The sequence below is a fragment of the Pipistrellus kuhlii genome, unplaced genomic scaffold (assembly GCF_014108245.1).
Source record: "Pipistrellus kuhlii isolate mPipKuh1 unplaced genomic scaffold, mPipKuh1.p scaffold_m20_p_9, whole genome shotgun sequence".
Classification (NCBI taxonomy): Eukaryota; Metazoa; Chordata; class Mammalia; order Chiroptera; family Vespertilionidae; genus Pipistrellus; species Pipistrellus kuhlii.
Genome location: NW_023425595.1, coordinates 19,180,541 through 19,202,870, shown reverse-complemented (window position 1 = coordinate 19,202,870; position 22,330 = coordinate 19,180,541). Strand labels below are relative to the sequence as shown.

The window sequence follows — 22,330 nt, the reverse complement described above, 5'->3', positions numbered from 1 at the left end:
CAATACTTTTGTTAATAATCTCTCTTTTGCCTGGCCTGTGTAGTTTAATGGTTGAGCATCAACCTATAAACCAAGAGGTCATGGCTTGATTCCCAGTCAGGGCACATGCCCATGTTGCAGGCTTGACCCCCCAGGGTGGGGCATGCAGGAGCAGCCAATCAATGATTATCTCATCATTGATGTTTCTATCTCTCATTCCATCTCTTTTCCCATCTGAAATAAAAATTAATTAAGAAAAAAGAATCTCTTGCCGGGACCGGTTTGGCTCAATGAATAGAGCGTCGGCTTGGGGACTGAATGGTCCCCGGTTTGATTCCGGTCAAGGGCATGTACCTTGGTTGCGGGCATATCCCCAGTGGGGGGTGTGCAAGAGGCAGCTGATCAATGACTCTCTCTCATCCGTGTTTCTAACTCTCTATCTCTCTTCCTTCCTCTCTGTATAAAAATCAATAAAATATATATTTTAAAAAAAGAAAGAAAAAAGAATCTCTCTTTTCATTGGATTTCCAGTGATATTAGCCTGCGACAGCTGGGACTACTCTATGGAAAGGCATTGCTTAAAGTGAAGCTACTATGATGAAGAGCAAGTAGAGGGCATCAAAGTCCTGATGATACTGCTTGATTACCTACACCCCAGAGAGTAGAGCCCCTAGACTTTTTAATTGTGTGAACCAATATGTTTATTTTTTAGAGGGTGAGGGGTATGAAGCAAGGTTAAAATGTAATTTGCAACTGATGGCCCAAAGTCGAAGAAACTTCAGAACTACTTACTTATTCAGGTACTCATTTCTGGGCATCTCTCCATGCTTCCTTGCTTCCCATTCTCCTAGATCTGTATTTCTCCTTTGTCCTTGACTCTTCCATTTTGATGTGCAGAATCATATCTTCTGTGTGCCTCTGAGATTAGTGAATTCTTAGGTGATATAAGTTTGTATATGAACTTATGTTAGAGGTCAATATAGAGATGTTTATCATTGAACCTACAGACTAGAGAGGAGAGTTGCAGTGCACATAAATTGGTCCTCTACAGAAGGATTTGGGACTGCTGTGCTTAGAAAATAGACAAAAAAGAACGACTTTAGAGATAACACGAGAAAGGCAACACCAAGAGGAGACTGATTCTCTCATTCCAAGCAGTAAAGAAAGATGTACAAAAGGCAGACAGTTCTACAACCAATGACATTGCCACTGTTATTCATAACAAGCATCGTACAGCTTAATGAACCAAAACTAGTGGCTAATCAGGACTTATAAAGAAGACACAGTAATAATGATATCACCATATACTTTGTGTAGCAGTAAATTGACATCCAGAGCTTTTTCATATCTTATCAGAGTTTCATTTGTGAAACAGACAAAACATGCATTTTTTTTAAAAAAAATTTTATTGCAGCTTGGTTCATGAAGGTTCAAAGAGGCAGCTTAAACCTTATGGCAGCCATTTAGCTGGTTTGTAGCAGATGAAGGCATAAGCACAGAGCCCATGTCTCCCATCCTAGGGTATAGCTTAGAGAGGACTAGAGTATGCTGTAGCACAGTTCTTCCATTTTATATGTAGGGAATTGAAAACTTGAAACTTGGACTGTCTTGACATGGACACAGAAATTAGAGAATGTTCATTTTTGCATACTTAAAAATTTCTTGTTTTGCTTTGTAGAGTGGTTCTACATTGATCTCATTCAGTCCCTGAAACAGCACTATGAGCTAGGTAATAGCATCCTCATTTAAGAGTGGAAGAAAGTGAAGCTGAAAATAGATAAATCACTTGCTCAGAGTCACCCAGCCAGGAAGGAGCAGAGCCAGGACTTAAACTCAAGCATAGCTAACTACAAAGTGTGGTCTTGTTTGCATGTTGTTATCTGACTCTTGACTTAAGTACAATAGTCAGTGATTTGGTGCAGAGCCTCTTTTCTTGTTTGCTTGTTTTCAGAGATTGCTTGTTTGCGTCTGCGTGAGTTCTGATCAGAGCACAATCTTTCTCCTGAATATGAAAAGGAGTCTATCCAAACAGAAAATGCTGGCTGTAGCAATAAGACGCCCCAGACTGTGTCCTGGCCCAGTAAAATGGGAATGTATTCTTGCTCCTATAAATAGTCCATGACAGGGCCTGGTCTGTGCTGCAGTCTTGCAGGAAGCCAGCCAGGCAGACACTCTGCCATTTTTAACAAGTGGCTTCACGGTTTCCCCGCACCTTAGCCCCAGTGGACAGGTAGAAACAGGTGGAGGCTCAGACAGGGTTTTTGTGTGTGTGTGTTTTTTGTTTGTTTTGTTTTGTTTTTTGTTGTTGTTGTTGTGAGCCATGCTGGAATTACATTATTTCTGTCTTACTCACATAGCCTCACCCATCGGCAAAGGAGGAGTGCTCAGGACACAGCCTTAGGAGCCCAAGAAGAAGAGAAAATGAGAAAGATAGCCTCTTTCTACCACAGAGTTTCTCTCTTTCTGTCTCTGTCTCTGTCTCTGTCTCTGTCTCTCTCTCTCTCTCTCTCATTTGTCTTTTAAGTTCCCTGGAAACATTCTGACACATGCTTTGTTGAGTACAATCCTGGCATTCTGCAAATATTAGATAATAATTAGGTTTGTATTCAGTGTACTTGTTCACCTTTTGGGAGGAGAGAATTCACATTTTAATGGGGGCATATATTATAGATTCATTGACTTTATTCCTGAATGTTTTATAATGTTATAATTATCTTAAAATATAAGTGATTTTTTTTTAAAGATCCAGAAGTCATCTTGCAATCCCTACCAGTTTCCTGGTTACAAGTTAATATGAGTTATTTTGCCCATCTTCTGATTGTTGGCAGCAATAAAGATTCCAAAGTGAATATTCTATACAAAAAAAGAAATATAACAGATTTTGCTTAAAAGTCTTATTTGTTCATCAGTCTGTGGAGTTCATCTTTATTCTCTTCAATCTACAGATGAGAAAATAAAGATTTGGAAAAATATAAAAAATGTATTACTGTGGTGGTGAGTGGGAAATTGAAGTCATGTTTGTCTCCAAAACCCATGTTCTTAACCACGGTTATTTATTTATTTATTTATTTTTACATTTCAGTTTGATTGATAGATTCTGAGTGTATGGAGCACAGGAACCTTATCTTTTCATCTCAGTAACACAGGGTGTAATACAGTACTTTATATATGTGTGCTCAATAAGCTTTTGTTGAATGAATAAAAGTATCAAAAGTTTTTCTTATGATGCCACCTCCTCATCAATCCTGATAAAATATGTATTTCAAAAGCTACTTAAGCCTGTACTTCACTATGAACCAATTAATATGAAATACAAAAATATCTCCTTGGAAATAAGCTTTAAGAAAAATCTTGCCGCTTTTATAAATCTTCAAGAAGCAAATCTGAGAGGGCAGGATATCAGATAAAGGAAAATGTTCATCCAGTTTAAGACACTAGCATTTTTCAAGAATCAGAAGATTTGTTTGCAAATGGATTCGGGGAACAAATTCACTGTACATTCCAAATCGGATTAAGTGTGTTGCTTAGGGCACATCCTAAGAAAAAAACCTTTAATAGTCATCTGTTTTTCCCAATTGATAAAAGAAAACTCCAGGTATAGGCAGGATCCTTCCTTGAAGGCAATTATAAATATGCATCTTTTTTGTTGCCTATTGTGCCTCCTTAAACATCTCTAAAGATTAGACATAGAAGCAAGTATTAAATAAAACCACATGGCGTTTAACGGTAAATAACATATAAAGATTAAACTAACCCCATTATATTTAGTTTTGTGAATTGACATTACATCTTTGTTATTTGCAAACACCGGGAAATCTGTGGTCCTTAGAGTCTCTAGGATAGCTCTTTTTCATTGTTCCTTTCATTTAGTTCATTGTCATTTATTTTGTCATTCATTCATTCATTCATTCATTCATTCCCATAAACATTTTGGGGGCACGTTTGTATTATTGATCCTATCACAAGAAATGTCAACCTAAGATGTTGTCTCTTGGGTTTTTGAGAAATTTACATTTGTAAGATGGACACAAAAGGAAAATAGGTGTGATATAGAGTAAGACGTGTGCTGACATGGATGTGTGTGTATATAGAGGTGGGGGACTGTGTACCTGGAGGAGTTGGAGAAGGTGATATTGGCTGGGATTTGAAGGATGAGTGTGAATATCCCCTTCCCTTGATTGGGTGCGCCTGGTTTTCAGGAATCATGTGCCTGTCACCTTTCCAGCCAACACGGCACAAAAACCACCCTCGGCACATAGTTCCAACTCAACCAATATGACTTGAATAAGTTATCTTTGCGTAAAGCTTCTTTTCTTGATGGGATCAACTTTCTTTCTTGAGAGGCTATTGACAAATACAGATCCTGGGTCACTCTGAACCCGGAGTCACTATTTGTTAGCCCTTTGACCTGGGCTGTAATGTGAGTTTTTATGTTGCTGACACTTGGCACTTAGGGCCCAGAAATGAAGACTACAGGTTCCTCTCTCAACCCCCCAGCATCTCTTGTTTCCTTTGCCATATTTTCAGGTCCATACTTGATTATGCTGAAATTTATACACAATCCATAGGACGGAAACATGGTTATTTTTGTTTGTCCCTTTCCCTTGAGATGGCTGACAACCTGTGTGATGAGCCAGGCTCACTATCATTTATCAGAAATTTTTGAGAGACAGAGTTGGATTCCATAGTGAACTCACTGGAGACCTCGTTCCCAGAGCATCTGTCTTGTTTGTTTGCCTGTGGCAAGTGCTGGCTAGGAGAAGCAGATCTCTGAGGACAAAGGCAGCCACAGCCCATTTATAATATCTAAAGCCCCCACAGTGTTGCCAAAAAGCCTTCTAGCATGTTCTGGGTTGGAGTCTGTGGTGGTTGCTTTTAACCCTGCTGTGACTGCAGAAGAAGCAAGCGGTTATAGGAACACGATGAAAACATGAGCGCCTCTCAAGGAGTCTGGTTGCACGGGGAATGAAACGTTTGGCTTCAAGTATAAACCTTGCACCCACATCAGCAATGTCCAGCCTTGTTTCTAGGTGCCAGTGTGCGATGAGCTCCGGCTATTCCCAGCGGGTCCCTGGCCATGTAGCTCACAGATAAGACACAGCTCCACGCCTTTTCTCCTGTTCAGTGATATGCAGTACTGCTTGTCTGGGCAGAAGTCAGAGATGTGTACCTGTGATATTCTTCACTCCCTGAGAGATCTCTGCCCAGAGAACTTCTCCTGCTGTCTCTTATCATCCCATTTTGGGAATAAAAATACCTGAAAGGGCAGCAAATGCGAATGAGGGAGCTAGGACACAGCCTTGTTTTATTTACTTCAGAAGCTTTGCTTTGGCATCTCCTGGTTCCCCACCACACTCACCATGGCCAGATGGTTGTTGCCTAAATACTTTTGGTGGTCTAGAAGTGAGAATGTCTGTGGTGATCCAGACTGCCTTCTTAGGAGCCTTGGAAATAAATGCATGAGGGAGAATTTGTTGCTGCTGCACCGCAGAGAGTATTTTGAGCTAAATGTAGAGATGTTACCTTTAAAATCGGTCTTCTGGTTATGTGTGTCCCTGGGTAACCCATATTAAAAAATACTGAACTGCCTCCACAGTCTAGGGTCAGCCCTGCCTCTTGGTGAAACATCTCCTCCAGTCACTTCTCTGTTTCAATTTTTGAAGATATTAGTCACCCAAGGTGTGTCCTAAAGAGCTGCACACCTGTACAATTTCAGAAATGGCAAAGTAGAAGTTGCAAGTTCATTCTGTGGAGATTTATTCAATACAATACATGTCCACACACCTTGGCTGCAGCTGCAGAAGTGGCCGTAGAAGCCCTGTGGGCAGACTGATTTTAGAAACCTAAGAGACACTGTGTGTCAAAAGACTACATGGACCCTTCATAAAAGCCATGAAGGAAGAAGAGGGCAGTTGGTGGGGAAACACTAAAGCTAAAGCCAGAGCTGCCTGAAATAACTACTACACCTTTTATCTCTTTTCTTGGCTGAAATGGCATGATGAGAATGACAAGTTTCAAACCGCATGTGCAGCTCCTTGCACAGTTCAGAACTTGTCTAGGTAATAGGACCACTGGTGGCTGATTGCCCCGAGCTGACACCTACAGCAGGGAACTGGTGAAAAAGACCGCAAAGAGGGTTTTAATCACGATGTGCTATATCCCAATATTAATTAGATTTCTATTCATATAAGGCTGCCAACGTTCAGTCATTTCCAGGACAGCGAGGGGATGATTCCCAGCCAGCAGTGGCTGTATTCCAAGAAATAATTACTTGGCGGGAATGAGCTGACACTTGGCTTCATTATTGACAGCTCCTCTTCCTGCAAAGGTCAGGCCCTCCAGCCCAGAGGCAGCCTTTGGGCTGGAGAGTCTATGCATGCTCCCCGTGTTTGCTGGGCTAAAAATTATGGTCCTTAGCACTGAGCAGACACCGCCCAGAGGACTCTCCTTTGTCGGGAATGACTGAGAATGAGCATCTTTGATTGATGGTCATAAATCAAGTCCCCTAGTGAATCAGAAGGTTTAAAATAATGAGAACAGTAGTTTCCCTGCTCCCCAGAACACTAGTTTCCAAGATATTAAGGAATCCCCCCCGCTCACCCCCAAAGTAAGCTTCCCCCAGCCAAATGTAGTTGGGAAACAGGGCATTTATATTATTCTCCTTTCTAAGCTGTGCCAGGCACGTAAATGTGATAAGCCTCTAAGACCGTACTATAGTGAGTCCGGAGTAGATTCAACTTATTTGTTCATGAATATGGTAAAGAATCCCAAGTAAGATCTGGAATTACTACTTTGGAGTTACTTAATCAGAGAAGCGGCAGATGCACGCAGTCACAGAGCTGGGCCAGACATCCTCAGTTTAGTTTTTGGTGTCTCCGAAGCCTACATGGCACTTGCAGTTGGGACTGTCTCCATGGCCATTGGCTCCCCTTCCTTGGTCCATAAATAGGAAAGCATCTGAACATGAAGTTTTCAATTTGAATTCTGGAGAAAATGGGATTTGGTTCTTCCTGCAACTTGCATTTTAGGTTATTGAGCAGTTGTAATTGCTTTGTTGGCATGAGCATGTTTAGGTGTTTGCTGAAGGGTTAGTGCCAAAAGAAATTAATGTCCTGGTGGGCTTGTGTTTTTCTCTGAGGCAGATATTGATGAATGTACAGAGGGACTCATTGAGTGCCACCACCATTCCCGCTGCGTTAACCTGCCAGGGTGGTACCACTGTGAGTGCAGAAGCGGTTTCCATGACGATGGGACCTATTCACTGGCCGGGGAGTCCTGTGTTGGTAAGCAGCTTTCAGCCTTGCCCTCCATCCATTAGGGCCTTTGCAGGAGGGGTAGCCAGCTCTGGTACCCTCTTCAGCTCCTGGTGTTAAAATACGACCCCTCGCTGGTTAAACCCATCTGTCTTCAAGCTCCCTCCCTCGATAATTCATGGATTAGGCTAGGAATTAAACAGTGTGGGGGTTTTTAATTTTTATACAGAAACAGGGGCAGTCAAAAGGGCAGAGCCTGAGTTTGTATGCTAAGGTATTTAGTTCTTTCCAAAGGACATCATGGAAGCTTGCTGGAATGTTTAGCTGTTGGAGATACAACTGGGAAAGAGAAGGAATTGTAGCTGGACTTTGAAAGTTTTGTTTGAATTGGAGCTTTTGTACTGTAAAGGTCATGGTGCCTCTCTTTGCTTTCATCTGTAAATGTGCAAAAATTTGGATAATAATACTCATGCATGGTTAAGATTAAATGGGATACCGTGATTTAAAGATGATACACTTGAATCCATGCATGAACATATAGTGGCATTAACCTTATTATTGTTGCTCTTAACCACCATCATGCTTGCAAGGCCCCCTTTAATCACAGTCCTGCTTGCGGTTCTATTAAATGCTGAATGGAGGAAGTTAATAATGGAGTTCTTCACCTTCAGGACCTCACCACTTTCCTGAAATCCAAACAGCTGATTAAAAAAAAGTAATTGTTGATATGAGAGCCTTGGATGATTCAGTTCTTCTATGTCATGTGGACTAAGCTGATTCTGAAGGCTGATTTGGACAGACCTAGCAAGCAGGCATTCTGACCAGAGGTTCCCAAAGCCCAGGTGGCTGAGTTAGAATTCCTTGTCTCTGCTCATTGCATATCTCTTTTTGTAAAGGATCTACTTGTGTGTGTTTTTTAACTTCTCCTTTGAGATTGCCTTAAAGTGAAGATGAATGAGGGACCAGTAGGCAACAGCATGAATTATCTAGCACAACTTAGAGTTGCTGTTGAGAAGTCTGCAGTGTCATCGTTAAAAGCATGGACCCTTGAGCCAGATTCCCCGCAGTCATGTTCCAGCTCTGCCTCTTCTAAGTAGGTTTCCTTGGTCAAGGTCTTATCTAGTCTGTACCTCATAGGAGTGTTGTGAGAATTAATTGTATTCATATCTGTTAAATGTTCAACAAATATTTGTTACATTAGGATCTTAAATGTCCCTGCATATTCTGCCCCATGCTCTACCCATGATTCTTCATGGTTAATGCAACCTCAGGGAGCAGTTTGCATTTATCCTGGGTCTTCATATTCCTGCCTTACATACAGCTCGGAATATGCAGCTCAGTATAAACAGGTGTTCTGTGACTAGGACTAGATCAAGCTCAAGCAGCTCTTGTACTACCACACCCCCAGGAGCATTCTTAGATATCTTCAGAGGAGTCGTCACTTCTCCCCTCTGCTAACTAAAGCTGGTGTGCTTTTCTACAACTTGATTTATTATACCACCACACAATGTTTGTGCTCTCAGACTAGACTGTGAGCATGAAATAGGCTTTTATTTATTTTTTGTCTCTCCAATGACACCCTTTGGTAGTTTGTATTCAATAAACACAAAAAATGCAACCACTTCATGTGCTGGTAAGGAAACACAGTCACAGAAAGGATGACACCTTGGCCCCTGGTGCATCGCTATTGTCACACAAATGGAGACTCAAGCCCAGGTCACGAGTGACTCAGCAAACCAATTCCCAAGGGCAATCCCTGCTTATACCTGTTGTTCTTATATAACTATCAATTACATCAGTGCATTCCCTGTCACTCTCATAAATGTCCCTGATATGATGATAGATGTCATGTCCCCTTACCTGCTGGTTCCTCTCTGCTCTGCTGAGTGGCATGTGTCGGGGGTGAAGGGTGGGCAGTGGGAACATAAGCTGCTGCATCCCTGGGAGGCATTTTGCTCATCCATAAACTGATCGCTGGTTTTCCAGGAAAACCTCATAAACGGGATTCTTTGCCAGGGGAACAGAGTTGTTTTTATTAATGGCATTTCTAACTTGGGGGTAATTGTTCATCTGAATTTCCCTTCATTTCTACACTTTTAGAAATATCTTTGTAAAGAGTCTTAATAAGAACAGAAATATGAGCATCATTTATTGTTCCTTTGGTAGTTCAGGGAACACTGTTAGTTCAGAATTATTTCTCACTGAAAGAAGTTTATAAATCAGATCATGTCTCTGTTTTGTTTCCGCCTTCTATTGCCTTCCCACTGAATGTAAGATAAATTCCCAACTTCTTTCTGTGGCTTGCAGGGCTAACTCTTAGACTCATACCCTATGTATGTTAGCTGTTTTAATCTTTTCACACTTCAAACATGACAATGAACTCACCCAGTTTCAAGACCTTTGCTGATCTCTGTGTCTGGAACACTCGACTTCTGTCTTGTTCTTCTTTAAATTTAAGTCCTAGCTACAGTTCCACCTTTTCAAGGAGATGGTCCCTTGAAAAAAATTGTCTAAAGTAGTCCTTCCCTGGTCACTTCCATTGTATTGCTCACTATCCTCCACATATTCTATACCATTTTCTGTGCTGAAGTTTATTGTGCATATGCCTGTGTGTGATTGTCTTCTGCCATAAACATGCAAATTCCCTGCAGCCAGAGACCTGTCTGTCTTGCACCACTGCACCTCCAACCACTAGACCACTGTAGGCATGTGTTAGTATACAGAGTATTTAGTTAATGTAGAGAATCACTGTTGTAGATTTTCTGAAATAAAAAATTTTATTACATGACCCCACAGTTATATGTTTGTACCTCTTTTGTGAAACTACAGACCACTGTAGGCATGTATGTCCTTCACCACTGCACCTCCAACCGCTAGACCACTGTAGGCATGTAGACTACTGTAGTTATGTAGTAGTAGGCATTTGAGGAATGAATGATTAAGGAATAGATAAAACCACATCAAGGTCAGGTTTATTTTCTATTTAGTTTAACATAACTCGCTTTATAGAGTGTGATACATACACAAGATGTCAAATATCACAAAATCATGTGAGTATTATCATTCAGAAAAAAATATTTATTGAGAATAACCATTGTATCAGCACAGTCTTTGGGAATATGGGTGTGAAAGAGGCAAGATCTCATTCCTAAGGAATTTATGATCAGAAATATTATGAATCATAAGAGCCTATCTTAGTGGCACTGAAAGTTATCTCCTCAGAATAAGCCCTTAATAATATCAGCTACTATTGCTTACATTTAAAAAAAAAAATAGCAACCAGAACAATCTTTGAGCACTCTGTTTGGACACAGTGGTGGGGATCAATGATTCTTATTTTAACAGAAGTGGTGAGCAATTGCATTTTTATCTTGGCACTAGAGGCCCGATGCTCAAAATTCATGCAATGGTAAGCTTTTGCAGCTGCCCCAACAGCTGCCTGGGCCCTCATAGCAGTCCCAGCTTCATCCAGAAGGTGGTCCCACTGTTTGACCGTTTGGTCAATTTGCATATCATGCCTTTATTATTATAGATAATTATCTGGGTAATTTGGAAATGAAAACTGATATATATTTAACAGTGGCATGTATAAAGAGCAGAATGTTTACATATTTTAAAAATAGATTCCAACTCCATCGGATGTCAATCTATCTCCATGATCTTGCTTGTGTACATGTATCTTTTGTTCTCTTCTGTGCCCCCTCATTCTCTGTGTGGATCATCAAGCCTACTCAAATATGCCCTGTACTCTTTCCAAATCCTGTACTCTCTTTTCTCTACTCCTTTTCTTGTCTGCTTTTCCCTGATCACTCTTCTATTTTTATCCCCATTTCCACTTGTCAAATTCCTGATGAGTGCCTTCCCCTAAATTAGTGATGCTCAAACATGCTTTACAATGGGTTCCCCTGAATAGCTTTTAAAAAATACCTGCAGTGGGACATCACATCTGGGATTTTAGTTCAGTTGATCTATTGTAGAATTTAGATGAAGGTCCTTATTTTTGTTAAGTCTCCAAGTGATTAGAAAGAGTATTCAGTTAACGTAGAGAATCACTGTCATAGATTTTCTCTAATAATGAAAAAATAAAAATGCCTCCCTCTTATATGTCCCCACAGTTATATGTTTTTACCCCTTTTATGAAACTTACATATCACGCTCGTCTTTTCCATTAGTTCTCTGTAGCCCAGAGTGTAGTTTAGGTCTTTTGCTATCCTTTATAACCTCGTATTGAATTAAATTATGTTGGTCATACATATTTGGACATCAAAGAAGATTTTCAAATACCAGTAACCCCCATTTTATTGGTCAGTAGCAATTCTTATGGGACACAGCCCCTCTTGGACTCACAATGCTGCCTTCTTCACAGAACTGGATGGTGGGAAGCCAGTTCCTGGATTCTGGGAACTGGCTTCCCACCATCCAGTTCTGTGAAGAAGGCAGCATTTGGAACCAGAGTGTGGTTCTTATAGGAGCAGAGATGAAAATAGCTGGAACCTGGAAATGCTCCCTGGGCTAACCTCACTGAGGAAGTGGGCTGAGGGCAATGAAACCTTAGAGGTAACAGTGCAATATAGTGGAGAGGCAGGTGGTAAGTCTACATAGGTTCAAATCCCAACTCCGCCATATTCTAACTGAGAAGCATTTGGCAAGATACTTAACTTCTCTAAGTCTTCATGTCCTTACCATACAATGATTAAAGTAATAGGTGCTGGTAAATGTTTCCTGCTATAAGTATTCTTTATGCAAATGTCCTGGCAAGTAGTAGGTACTAATAGTCAACATTTAACTCCCTTCACCTCAACTCTCTCATCAGTCAAATGAAGACAGAAAGAGTAATACTAATGAAAGCTAACTTTGTGCCAGGCACTGCTCTAAGCAATTTACAAAAGTGCCATCCTCATAATTGCTCCAGCAGAATTGTGAGGATTAAATAAGCTAGCATGGAAAGAGCAGTTGCATTCTAAGTGCCCCATGATGTCAGCCATCCTCACCAACTGAGCCCCTGTGGAAGGAGCCTGACACTCTGCCAGGGAATTGCATGCTTGTCAACTTGAGATCTCACAACTACCATAATGAGGGAAACCCCCTTACTATTTCCATTTTTAAGATGAAGAAAAGGCCCATGGATTAAGATAACTTGTTCCAGAATCCAAAGCCCATAAATGACACACACATGCCATAATCTGGGTGTGTTTAAACTCAAAGCTTTTGCTTTTAATATGCTAATGGAAGTAAGATCAGTGATGAACCCACCACTACAGTTATGTACTCTACATAGAGCAGCTGGAAGTCAATGAGATAAGGCAAGGATAGAATGAGACAAAATGAGTGTGACCCAGATGGCGATGTACTCGATCCAGTCTGGTCTGAGAGCATTGGGGAATTACTTTATCCACTGAACTCAAGGGCAGGGCTTTGGGGATGGGGCAGGATGTCAAGGTGGTAGGTTCTTGACAGTTAATCTGACCTCACCTTAGCCTTGGCAATAACATCATCTGGCTATCCACTGATGTCAGTACCTTCTTGCACATCTGGTGATAGAAAAGGGACAGTGATCATGAACACATGTTGCAGATGTTGTTCCATGAGTCCCTCTGGGAGCTTTCTGCTCCCCTTCAAGTCCAGGCACACATACATGCACCTGGAGATGTTCAGAATGTATGATGAACTGGATATATTCTGGGATTTCTAATGGAGGGTCAATGTATGCCCTCCAGTTTGGTGATAAGCACTTCACAAAATGATACCAGAATAGAGTTCATTGCAGTATATTCAGTCACAAACCATGGTTCTTATTCACCCTCAGCCTGTCCAGCTGAAACAGCCTGACCTATGTGCTGTTCTCCACTTGAACTTTGGAACTAAAACCAGACATTTTGGGGACTTATTCTAACAGGACATTAAACTAACTATAGAGTCTATTCTGTAAGCCACGCCCAGCCCATGTAGTAAATTCCCAAAGACAATTTTCCTGTTGTTCAAACAGCTTTTGAATGGCAGTCATGGTCAACCCTGGAGCAGAAGGAACAGATTTGGCTTTTGAAGCAGTGTTCCGTGTATGGGGAGCGAGGAAACCTCAGGTCTATTCCAAGTACACTAAAATGGGTGATAACGAAGAGGAGGAGAATTAGAACTCTATTAAAACAAACTCTTCATAATAATCATGGGGTTATATGTATACTAGAGGCCCAGTGCACGGAATTTGTGCATGGGGGAGGATATGTCCCTCAGCCCAGCCTGCACCCCCTCCAATCTGGGACATTCCTCTCACAATCCAGGAATGCTGTCTCCCAATTGCTCACCTGCCTGACTACCTGTCTCATTGCCCCTGAGCGCTTTTGCCTGCCAGCCTGATCACCCTCTTACCACTCCTCTGCCATCCTGATCGATGCCTAACTACTCCTCTGCTGGTCTTGTTGCCCCTAACTGCCCTCCCCTGCTGGCCTGATTGCCTACAACTGTCCTCCCCTGCAGGCTATCTTGCAGCAGCCAACTTGTGTCCACAAGTTGGCCATCTTGTGTGTTGGAGTGACGGTCAATTGCATATTACTCTTTTAATAGATAGGATTATCCATAAAAATAAATCAGCTGTGATCTTAGCACTAATCTAGATGGTTTGGAGGATGCAGAGAATTCCTCCCTCAGGGAATGTAAAACACCAAGTTGAAGACAAAAATCAACATGCACATACTGACCATTAGTACTCTGATATGATTATAATTAACTGTGAAACTGTCAACCTTATAAAATATGTAGGTGATTAAAGAGTAGTCTTTCCAGACTGCAGGGGTATGATTAGACCTGAAGGATGGGAAGACTTAGGTATATAATAGTTATAAAAATAAATGTTAATAATAGCTAAGAATGATTGCTTTATGTTAGGCACTCTTCTAAGAGTTGTGCACTCTCTAATTTATTTTTTCCTCAAAACAAGGCCACCAGGTGGGAACTGTGATAATATCAGTTTATTGGGCAAAGAAAAAGAGGCAGGGAGATATTTAGTACATTGGGTGTGATCATGTAGATTTCTTCTTCCAGGAAATGACATTCAACATCCTTCCTAAGGACTGTATACATGTTTAAGATTTTTGAAATCTACCGTAAAGCAACAAGAATATTTCTTTATTACCTGCTCAGGTCTTGCTGTACCAGTGATAATACAAGAGCCAAAGTCTTCTTGTGAGATGGGTATCCAATGAGGAGAAACATCCGGTGGCATGGCCATGTGTGAAAGAGCTGTGTATCTTTCTATTTCCACAATTGCCTCAGCCAGTTGTTTATTAACTGGAGATAACTTATGAAAGGATTAATTAAGGTGTAAATAGTGATGATTATTCAGCTAATTGCCTAATTTTCTACTTCATTGTGTTCCCATATATACACCTTAGTACAAAGTGCTTGATCTCTTAATTTAGTTTTTTTTGTTTTGTTTTGTTTTTGTGTGTGTGTGTGTGTGTGCAGAGGAATTCAAGTTTTGCCCCATGGTAAGGTGACCAGATGTCCCACTTTTGGCGGGACAGTCCCAATTTTTAACAATTTGTCCCACGTCCCACAGCATTTTTAAAAAGTCCCAGTTGTTGTTGTTTTTTTAATGCCGTGGGATGCTGAACAAATTTTGAAAAATTGGGACTGTCCCACCAAAAAACGGGACATCTGGTCACCTTATCCATGGGGCCAACTCATAACTGAACAAATTACCTGATTGATGGTCATGTAAGAGGTCAACTGAGTGCATCAGCATGTTCCCTGGGAAAAGTAGCCTCAAGATGATGGAAGTGTCTGATGTTGCTACGGGATGATGTTCAGGCACCATCATGGGGAGTCAGAAAGACGCGTGCCTGGCAGGCAGGTGAGGAAGCTAGCTCACCTGCACTCAGCAGCTGAGGTCTGAGTGGTCACTGCCTTCTGTCCCCAGCTGCAGGGAACTCGGAAGCACAGCTCTGCATTGCAGGACACATATTTTTGAGTGGAGTCTGGCTTCTGCTTGGCAGAGAGAGAGCAACAACCAGGTGATTTTGACTAATTGAAGCCTTTTGTTGCCCTATAGTTGGCATCAGTGGTAAAAGCCCAGCTGGGGCAGTGACTCCAACAGAGCATTTATTAAACTCTGGACTTTAGGATACTAATGCTGGGGTGTTTTCAAGAATGGGTTCTATGAGGAAATATATGTAGGATATTCTAAATTAATGAAATTTAGCTAGTTTTTAACTGCAGTTTCAGAGCCTTTGTGATGCATTGTCAGTGTCCCAAATGTATTTGGCTTTAAAACTCTTTTTTCCTGGCGGACACCTATTGGAATTGTCACTCTATAGTATATACTAAATGAAAATTTATGAATGAATAGAGCCTAACCTAGGGATTTCTAGGAACCTTCTTTGTTCAGTATTATGGAATTATGAGCTGCTCAAAAGACATTTTGTGCATGCTTTTCTGCAACAAAAAGTTATTAAGCACACTACTTGTCCTTTTATTGCCAGCGATTTTTACACTGCCATTTCATTTTGGTGTAAGGAACTCATTAACCTGGGATTTTTTGTCTATTACTTTCATTTTTTTGCTGTAATCATTCAAAAATCTAATCCACTCAACTCTACCATACTGTATTGAGTGATTTTTCTAAAGGCTTTTTTGGTATGAATAGCTGCTTTCTCTCTAAGCTAAATAGTGTTAGTCCCTATGTTTTTGACTAACGTGGCTCTCCTTTGAATAGATATTTTGTTACCTTTTCATTTGCCAACCTACCCTCTAATGATTTAATAATATTTTGACAACTGCTCTCCTTTTCATTGTGGTAAGTGGAGACTTGGCAATGTTATGTTTCAGGCCATGGCAACTCAGACGCAGTAATTGGAAGCCAGTTGCTTATTCAGACTCTAGGGATGTAAAGGGTACTGAAACTGATCTCCAGAGGCACTCACGACAGTTTTGTTCTGTGGGAACAGGCCCGGTGGGAGTTCTGGGAAAAGGAAGCAAGTAGAGACGGGCTGTAGGAAGGCTTTTTTGGAGGGGTGGACTGCACACTAGAGGAATAATGTGGCTGATACGCAGGAAAAGGCTGACATTTTCCCCTAAAAGTTGCTTTGTGTTGTGGTTATGGTTTGCTTTAAGGCCTCCTTTATACTATGAATTTGACATTTTTTGGAAAAATCAAGCAGCAATAGAAGCACAATGATTATGTTTTTTCTGCACAGTGTCTTGAAGCATATATCCTGCAAATTCTTCTTTATAGGTTTTAAATGACTTTATTTTCTAATTTTTTCCCCTGAATAGTTGGCAGTTACAGCTGAGTAACAACAGAATGAGTAGGGTATTCCTAAAAAATAAAATAAAATAAATAGTTGCCTGAACATTAGTGCCTATGAACCCAGTGTTCTGTGGAGCGTGGGGCAGTCATTCTCAAAGTGTGATTCTCAGACCCTCAGCATCTGCATCCCCTGGGAAGTTGATAGAAATTCTCTGCACTAACCCAGACCTCCTCCATCAGCAGATCTGAGGGTCAGGCTTGGAGATGTTTGTTGGTTGGTTGGTTGATTGGCTGTTTTTTGTGTTTTTGTTTTTTTCCCCCCCAAGCCCTTTTCAGCTGATTCTAATGTGGACTCAGCTTTGAAAACCACTTCCTTGGGTTCTTTAAAAGCCTTCAGAAGTGTCCATGAATGCCTTGTATATGTGTATATATGCATCTTTGATAGGAAGCAGAAACAATTGTCACTGGGATCTCAGAACGACACTGAGCCCAATGATATAGAAACCACTGTTGAAATATCAGGATCCAGACTGTGTTTCCAGGCAGGACTCTGTCCTAATTTCTTCGTGTTTTCAACCAAGGGATCTTCAATTCAGTCTCAGGAGAGAGTTACCTGCTCTCTTGTTTCTGAGTGCTTCTTGGTTTTGAATTCCATGTAGTTGTCAGCCTCCTGTCTCCTTGAAGCACAGTGAAAGCAAGTATTTCATAAGAGAGATTTCTGGCTTGAAATCTGTTTCTGCAGCAACTCAAAGATCAGCATATACAACCTCTTTGAAATGAATATTGATTTGTTTGTTTTAGTTGAGGTTACTCATGTTGCTCTGAAATATTTACCTGTGGGTTTATGAGGAGGGGATTTTAACCTGCTGTACTCACACCAAACAAAACACTGTGAGCATAAAGTCATCATTCACTTGTTCAGCGAGCATTTATTGAGAGGGTCTGGTTTGTGTTCGTCGTGGGAGCCTAAGACACACAGAGACAAATGTCCTTTCAGTCTAGAATGGGGCAAGAGGAGATAGGTAGGGATTAGGGCAGGTGGAGCTGGAGAGCATCTAGGTACAAAAATAAATAAAACTAAAAGACTTTAAGAAAAAAGTGACTAATTCCTCTTGGGGTTGAGGCCTTTTGGATTGGCAATGTATCTGAGATTTTTTCACAGAAAAATATTTTCACTGAGGCTATTAGATAAGAAGGCAAAGCAGGCATTAAGGTAAGCATTTCAGGCAGGAATAGCACTCGGATTGAACAAAGTCAAGAAGAAAATCAGAATGTGTCCCAGGATGGCAAGACTTCAGTGCAGATGAAGTTCCTGATATACATGGTGTGTTAGTGGGTGGGAAGTGACAAAAAAGAACCCTGAATATGGAAATAGAGTCCAGGTTATAAAGATTCCTATATTCTAAGATGAGTTGAAAGTTGTGAGTCCTATTTCATAATATTAGTATCTCTCAATGTTGTTGAAACATTTATTTTTTTATGAAAACACTTTGATATATATATATATATATATATATATATATATATATATATATATATGGCTATTTTTAATATAAAATATAGCTCTATGGATATAGTAGTGTTTCTGACAAAATGCCCTACCCTCTGCTTGTATTGATGTGATTTTCTGTATACCTGTGCAAATTTATTCTCTGATTTCTTTTGGTTGAAATGCCTTTCTAAAAAAAAAAAAAAAAAAAAAGGAGGCCATTAGAATTAGCCACCTATTGACTGTGATCATCATCAAGAATAAACTAGTATGTGCTATTTGTTATGATCCCCCAGGTTATAGATGCATAAACTTGAAGAACAGTGCAGTCTGAATTTTCCTTTGCCACACAGCTGAGAAATTTTGATGTGACTTACTTAAACCAATTAGTGGGGACCCATATAAGTACAGTATGGGTTCCAATATGTTTCTTCCAATCCCTAGATACATAACCTTGTAGCAACTCAAACTGGGTCATTTTTCTGCTAAAAAAAGTTTGAGATAATGAGATTCCCATTAAGATTTATTTGTAGCTACTCGTTCTGCTCTGTAGAGACTGCCCTTCTTGGCTGTGGTAGTCCCAATTATTTTTCTTGATCAATGCCCTAACTCTCCTTACCTGGGGATAGTTTCTGGAAGAGGTTTTTCACTTCCTGGAAGTCTGAGGCCAAAATGAAGTGGTGAGAAGAAACAATAAATAAAAGCCATGGAAGGTCTTTGAATTCTTGGGGATAGAATGTTATTTCCATTGAGAAATGATTTTAGAATTGCACCTCTGACAGTGTTTTTCCACTGTTGCTTTCTGCATAGGTTGCAGGGTGTTCCTGGTAATAAATGAAATTCCTTTGTGACATTTGTGTGCCTAAAATCTTCTTTCCATGTGGGAAAGAGAAGACATTATTTTTCATCTGACAACTTATTTGAGATAATGATTTATCAAAACAGAGTTAGTTCTGCAATAGCTGGTTTGGCTTAGTGGATAGTGCATTGGCCAGTGGACTGAAGGGTTTGATTCTGGTCAAGGGCACATGCTCAGGTTGTGGGCTCCATCCCCAGTAGGGGGCATGCAGGAGGCATCCAATCAATGATTCTCTCTCATCATTGATGTTTCTATCTCTGTCCATCTCTCCCTTCCTCTCTGAAATCAATAAAAATGTATTAAAAAAGACACAACCAGAGCTAGTTCTGATTTCCTCCTGGCTGGACTTCCATGCATATTTGTCACTAAGGATTTTGCTGCACACACTGCAGTGCAGACCAGGAAACCATGCTGCTCCATGCCAGGCTTTCTCTCTTTGGCACCTGCTGGCAAATACTCGCTAAGAGAGACTGGGGATGTTTCCATAAACATGGAATGTATGAAAAGACTATTTAATTCTTAGAAAGCTCTTTGTTATCCTGAATCTGGATTCTGCCATTCACCTCTACTTGGCTCTTCATCTGTTATCTATCATCACTCATGTTCTAGCTCAGTCCTGCAAAGGTGAGAAGTACTCATGTAAAGAAAACACTGAAGACCCAAAGGACAGGGTTCTTTCTTTTTTAATTAATTAATTAATTTCTTTATTGATTAAGGTATCACATATTTGAACTCAACCCCCCATTCTAATACCCCATCCCCTTCACTCATGTCCCCACTCCCTATTGTCCTTGACAACTGGTTAGGCTCCTATGTGTGCATGTAAATCCTTTGGTTGATCTCTCCCTTTTATCCCCACCCTCCCTTTGAGGTCCAACAGTCTGACTCATGGCTCCTTATCTCTGGGTCTGTTCTTGTTCATCAGTCTATGTTGTTCACCATTTCCCCTAGATAAGTGAGATCATGTTCTATTAGACATATACTTATAAGAATAAAAAATGAGACAAACAATAATTTCCTAAATCCCAGCTCAACCAGATTCAAATTCAAATTCAATACATGTTTTCACATTTCTTAGTATATGAAATATACTGTGAAAGGAATGGTGACCCCTAGCTGGTTTGACTCAGTGGACAGAGCATCACCCTGTAGACAGAAAGGTTCTAGGTTTGATTCCAGTCAAGGGCATGTACCTTGGCTGTAGGCTTGATCACCAGTCCTGGTTGGTGGCATGTGCAGGAGGCAACCTACTGATGTGTCTCTCACATTGATGTTTCTCTCTGTCTCTACCCTTCCCTTCCACTCTCTCTCTTAAAAAAAAAGTGTGGTGGGGGACACAAAGATATATAAACCAGAATATTACTTTTGAACGAAAAAGAAAATTAGAAAAGTATGTTCACAGCTAAGCACACAAGGCAACATAAAGATATATGGTAACAAAATAAAAGTAGGAGGGATAATTCTTTTCAGTTGAGGGTGACATTTTGTTAAAGAGATTAAACACCACAATGAATATAACAATAGAATGTATATGGCCCAGGGTTAGGCATTGATTAGTTTATAAAAACATACCTGTCCTACTTCTCTGTGATACAGATGCAGTAATAATACCCCCCCCCCCTTGCACCTGTACGCAGCTATGAAAATGAATAAATCTAAAATCATTGGCATCAATACTGTAGCCTCTATGAAGTAAAATTCTCTTTGGATACCAAGTATTTCTATATTTATAGATTTTTAAAAATTTATTCTCTCCTTGGTCAGAATTGAATTGATTTTAAACAAAATTTTTATCACTAGTTAAGCATGATTTAATTCAGAAGGCTGCTCTGCTTTTATTTTACTCTAATTTTCCTGCCTAAAAGAAAGTGTTTTATTCATCTGCAGTAAAACGTGTACACATTTACTAAATGTGTACAGCCTACAATAAAATGTAGTCAGTGACCAAGATAAGTCCATGGTGGGTCAATCAACTATACTCTTTCAATTTGAGTCACGTAATATGAGCCCAGGTGTACTGATTGAGGCTCGAGAAAGAGGTGGAGTTTCAGCATTCCTGGGTTGGGCTATCCAAAGTGCTGATCAAATCCCTGAAAATTTGTGTGGGAATTCAGAATTCAAGTGGTAGTCTCCAGTTAGCAGACAGTGGTGGGGTTGGTTGCATACTTAGAGCTCAGGGCTAATGGTACAGATTTGAGGAAATCCTGAAGAGATGCGACCTTGGTATTCATGAGATGAGTGATTTCTATAAGAGAGAAAGTATACAGACCATACAAACAAGAACAGCAGCTAATAATTTTTGAACCATTATTATAAGATACTGTAATAACCAGATTATTCCAAGGGGATTTTTATAAACATTTTCCAGATGATAGGCCCAATGCTCAGAGATATTAGGCAAGTTTTCCATTGTCATAGAGAGTTGTGGGGATAGGACTGTGATACAGTTGACTCATGTGTCCCCTTTGCCTGATTTTAGCTGTGAAAGTCACTATCTCAGGGACAACTCCCCCCCACCCCACTAGTCCTAGGCAAACTGGAATAACTGGTCCCATTAACTGTAAATTGGGACTAGGTTGGGTTGGTTAACTTGCTGGTATAAATATTTCTGAATTGTATTTTCTTGCATGTTCAAGTAATCTAAGAACCTCAAATTAAAGAACAAAGCAGGTTGATTAGTCTTAGGCATAGACTTTTTTAAAAGCAAAATTTAGTACAATGATAGCTTTCAGAAATTGTGAAAATCTCAATGCAAGAAAATTAATTCTAATGTAAGCTTAGCAGTGGAATTTTACTGAAAAAACTTTATCAGAGCATGGACCATTTAAATAGTGAATGTACAAAGTAAAAAAAAAAAAGGAAATTACAGAAAACCATAACTTACAATAAGAAGAAAAAAAAGTATACTTTTTTAAGCTTTTCTTTTTTTATCTTTAATGTTCAGATTATAACATATGTTCCTCTTTTTTGCCCTCTTAGCTCCTCCCCTCCATTCGGTTCTCACCCCACTCTAGGCCTTCCCCATTGACCTCATCCATAAGTATAGGCTCTTTGTCCAATCTCTTCCCACACCCCCACAACCCCTTCCCCCTGAGAACTGTCAATCTGCTACCTTCCCATGCCCCTGATTCTATTACATTCACCAGTCTGTACTGTTCATCAGGTTTTTAATTCATTTGATTTTTAGATTCACTTGTTGATAGATATGTATTTGTTGTCACTTTGTTCATAATTTTTTATCTTTACCTTTTTCTTCTTCCTCTTCTTAGAGAATACCCTTCAGCATTTTATACAATACTGGTTTGGTGGTGATGAACTCCTTTAGCTTTTTCTTGTCTGTGAAGCTCTTTATCTGACCTTCAATTCTAAATGATAGCTTTGCTGGGTAAAGTAATCTTGTTTGTAGGTTCTTGCTATTCAGAACTTTGTATATTTCTTGCCACTCCCTTCTGCCCTGCATAGTTTCTTCTGACAGTTGTATGGGTACTCCCTTGTAGGTAACTAAC

The 22,330-nt window shown here is 40.2% G+C and overlaps 1 protein-coding gene across 2 annotated transcripts in view; it reads left to right on the top strand.

Moving 5' to 3' along the window:
- Positions 1–22,330, top strand: part of NELL1 (neural EGFL like 1) — a 622,937-nt gene that overhangs the window by 573,264 nt on the left and 27,343 nt on the right. The window contains exon 16 of one of the 2 annotated variants that reach the window (XM_036427674.2): positions 7,122–7,262. The exons of the other annotated variant lie outside the window; for it this stretch is intronic. Coding sequence (XP_036283567.1) covers positions 7,122–7,262 — 141 coding nt within the window. The remainder of the gene's footprint in view (positions 1–7,121; positions 7,263–22,330) is intronic. 2 annotated transcript variants of the gene reach the window in all.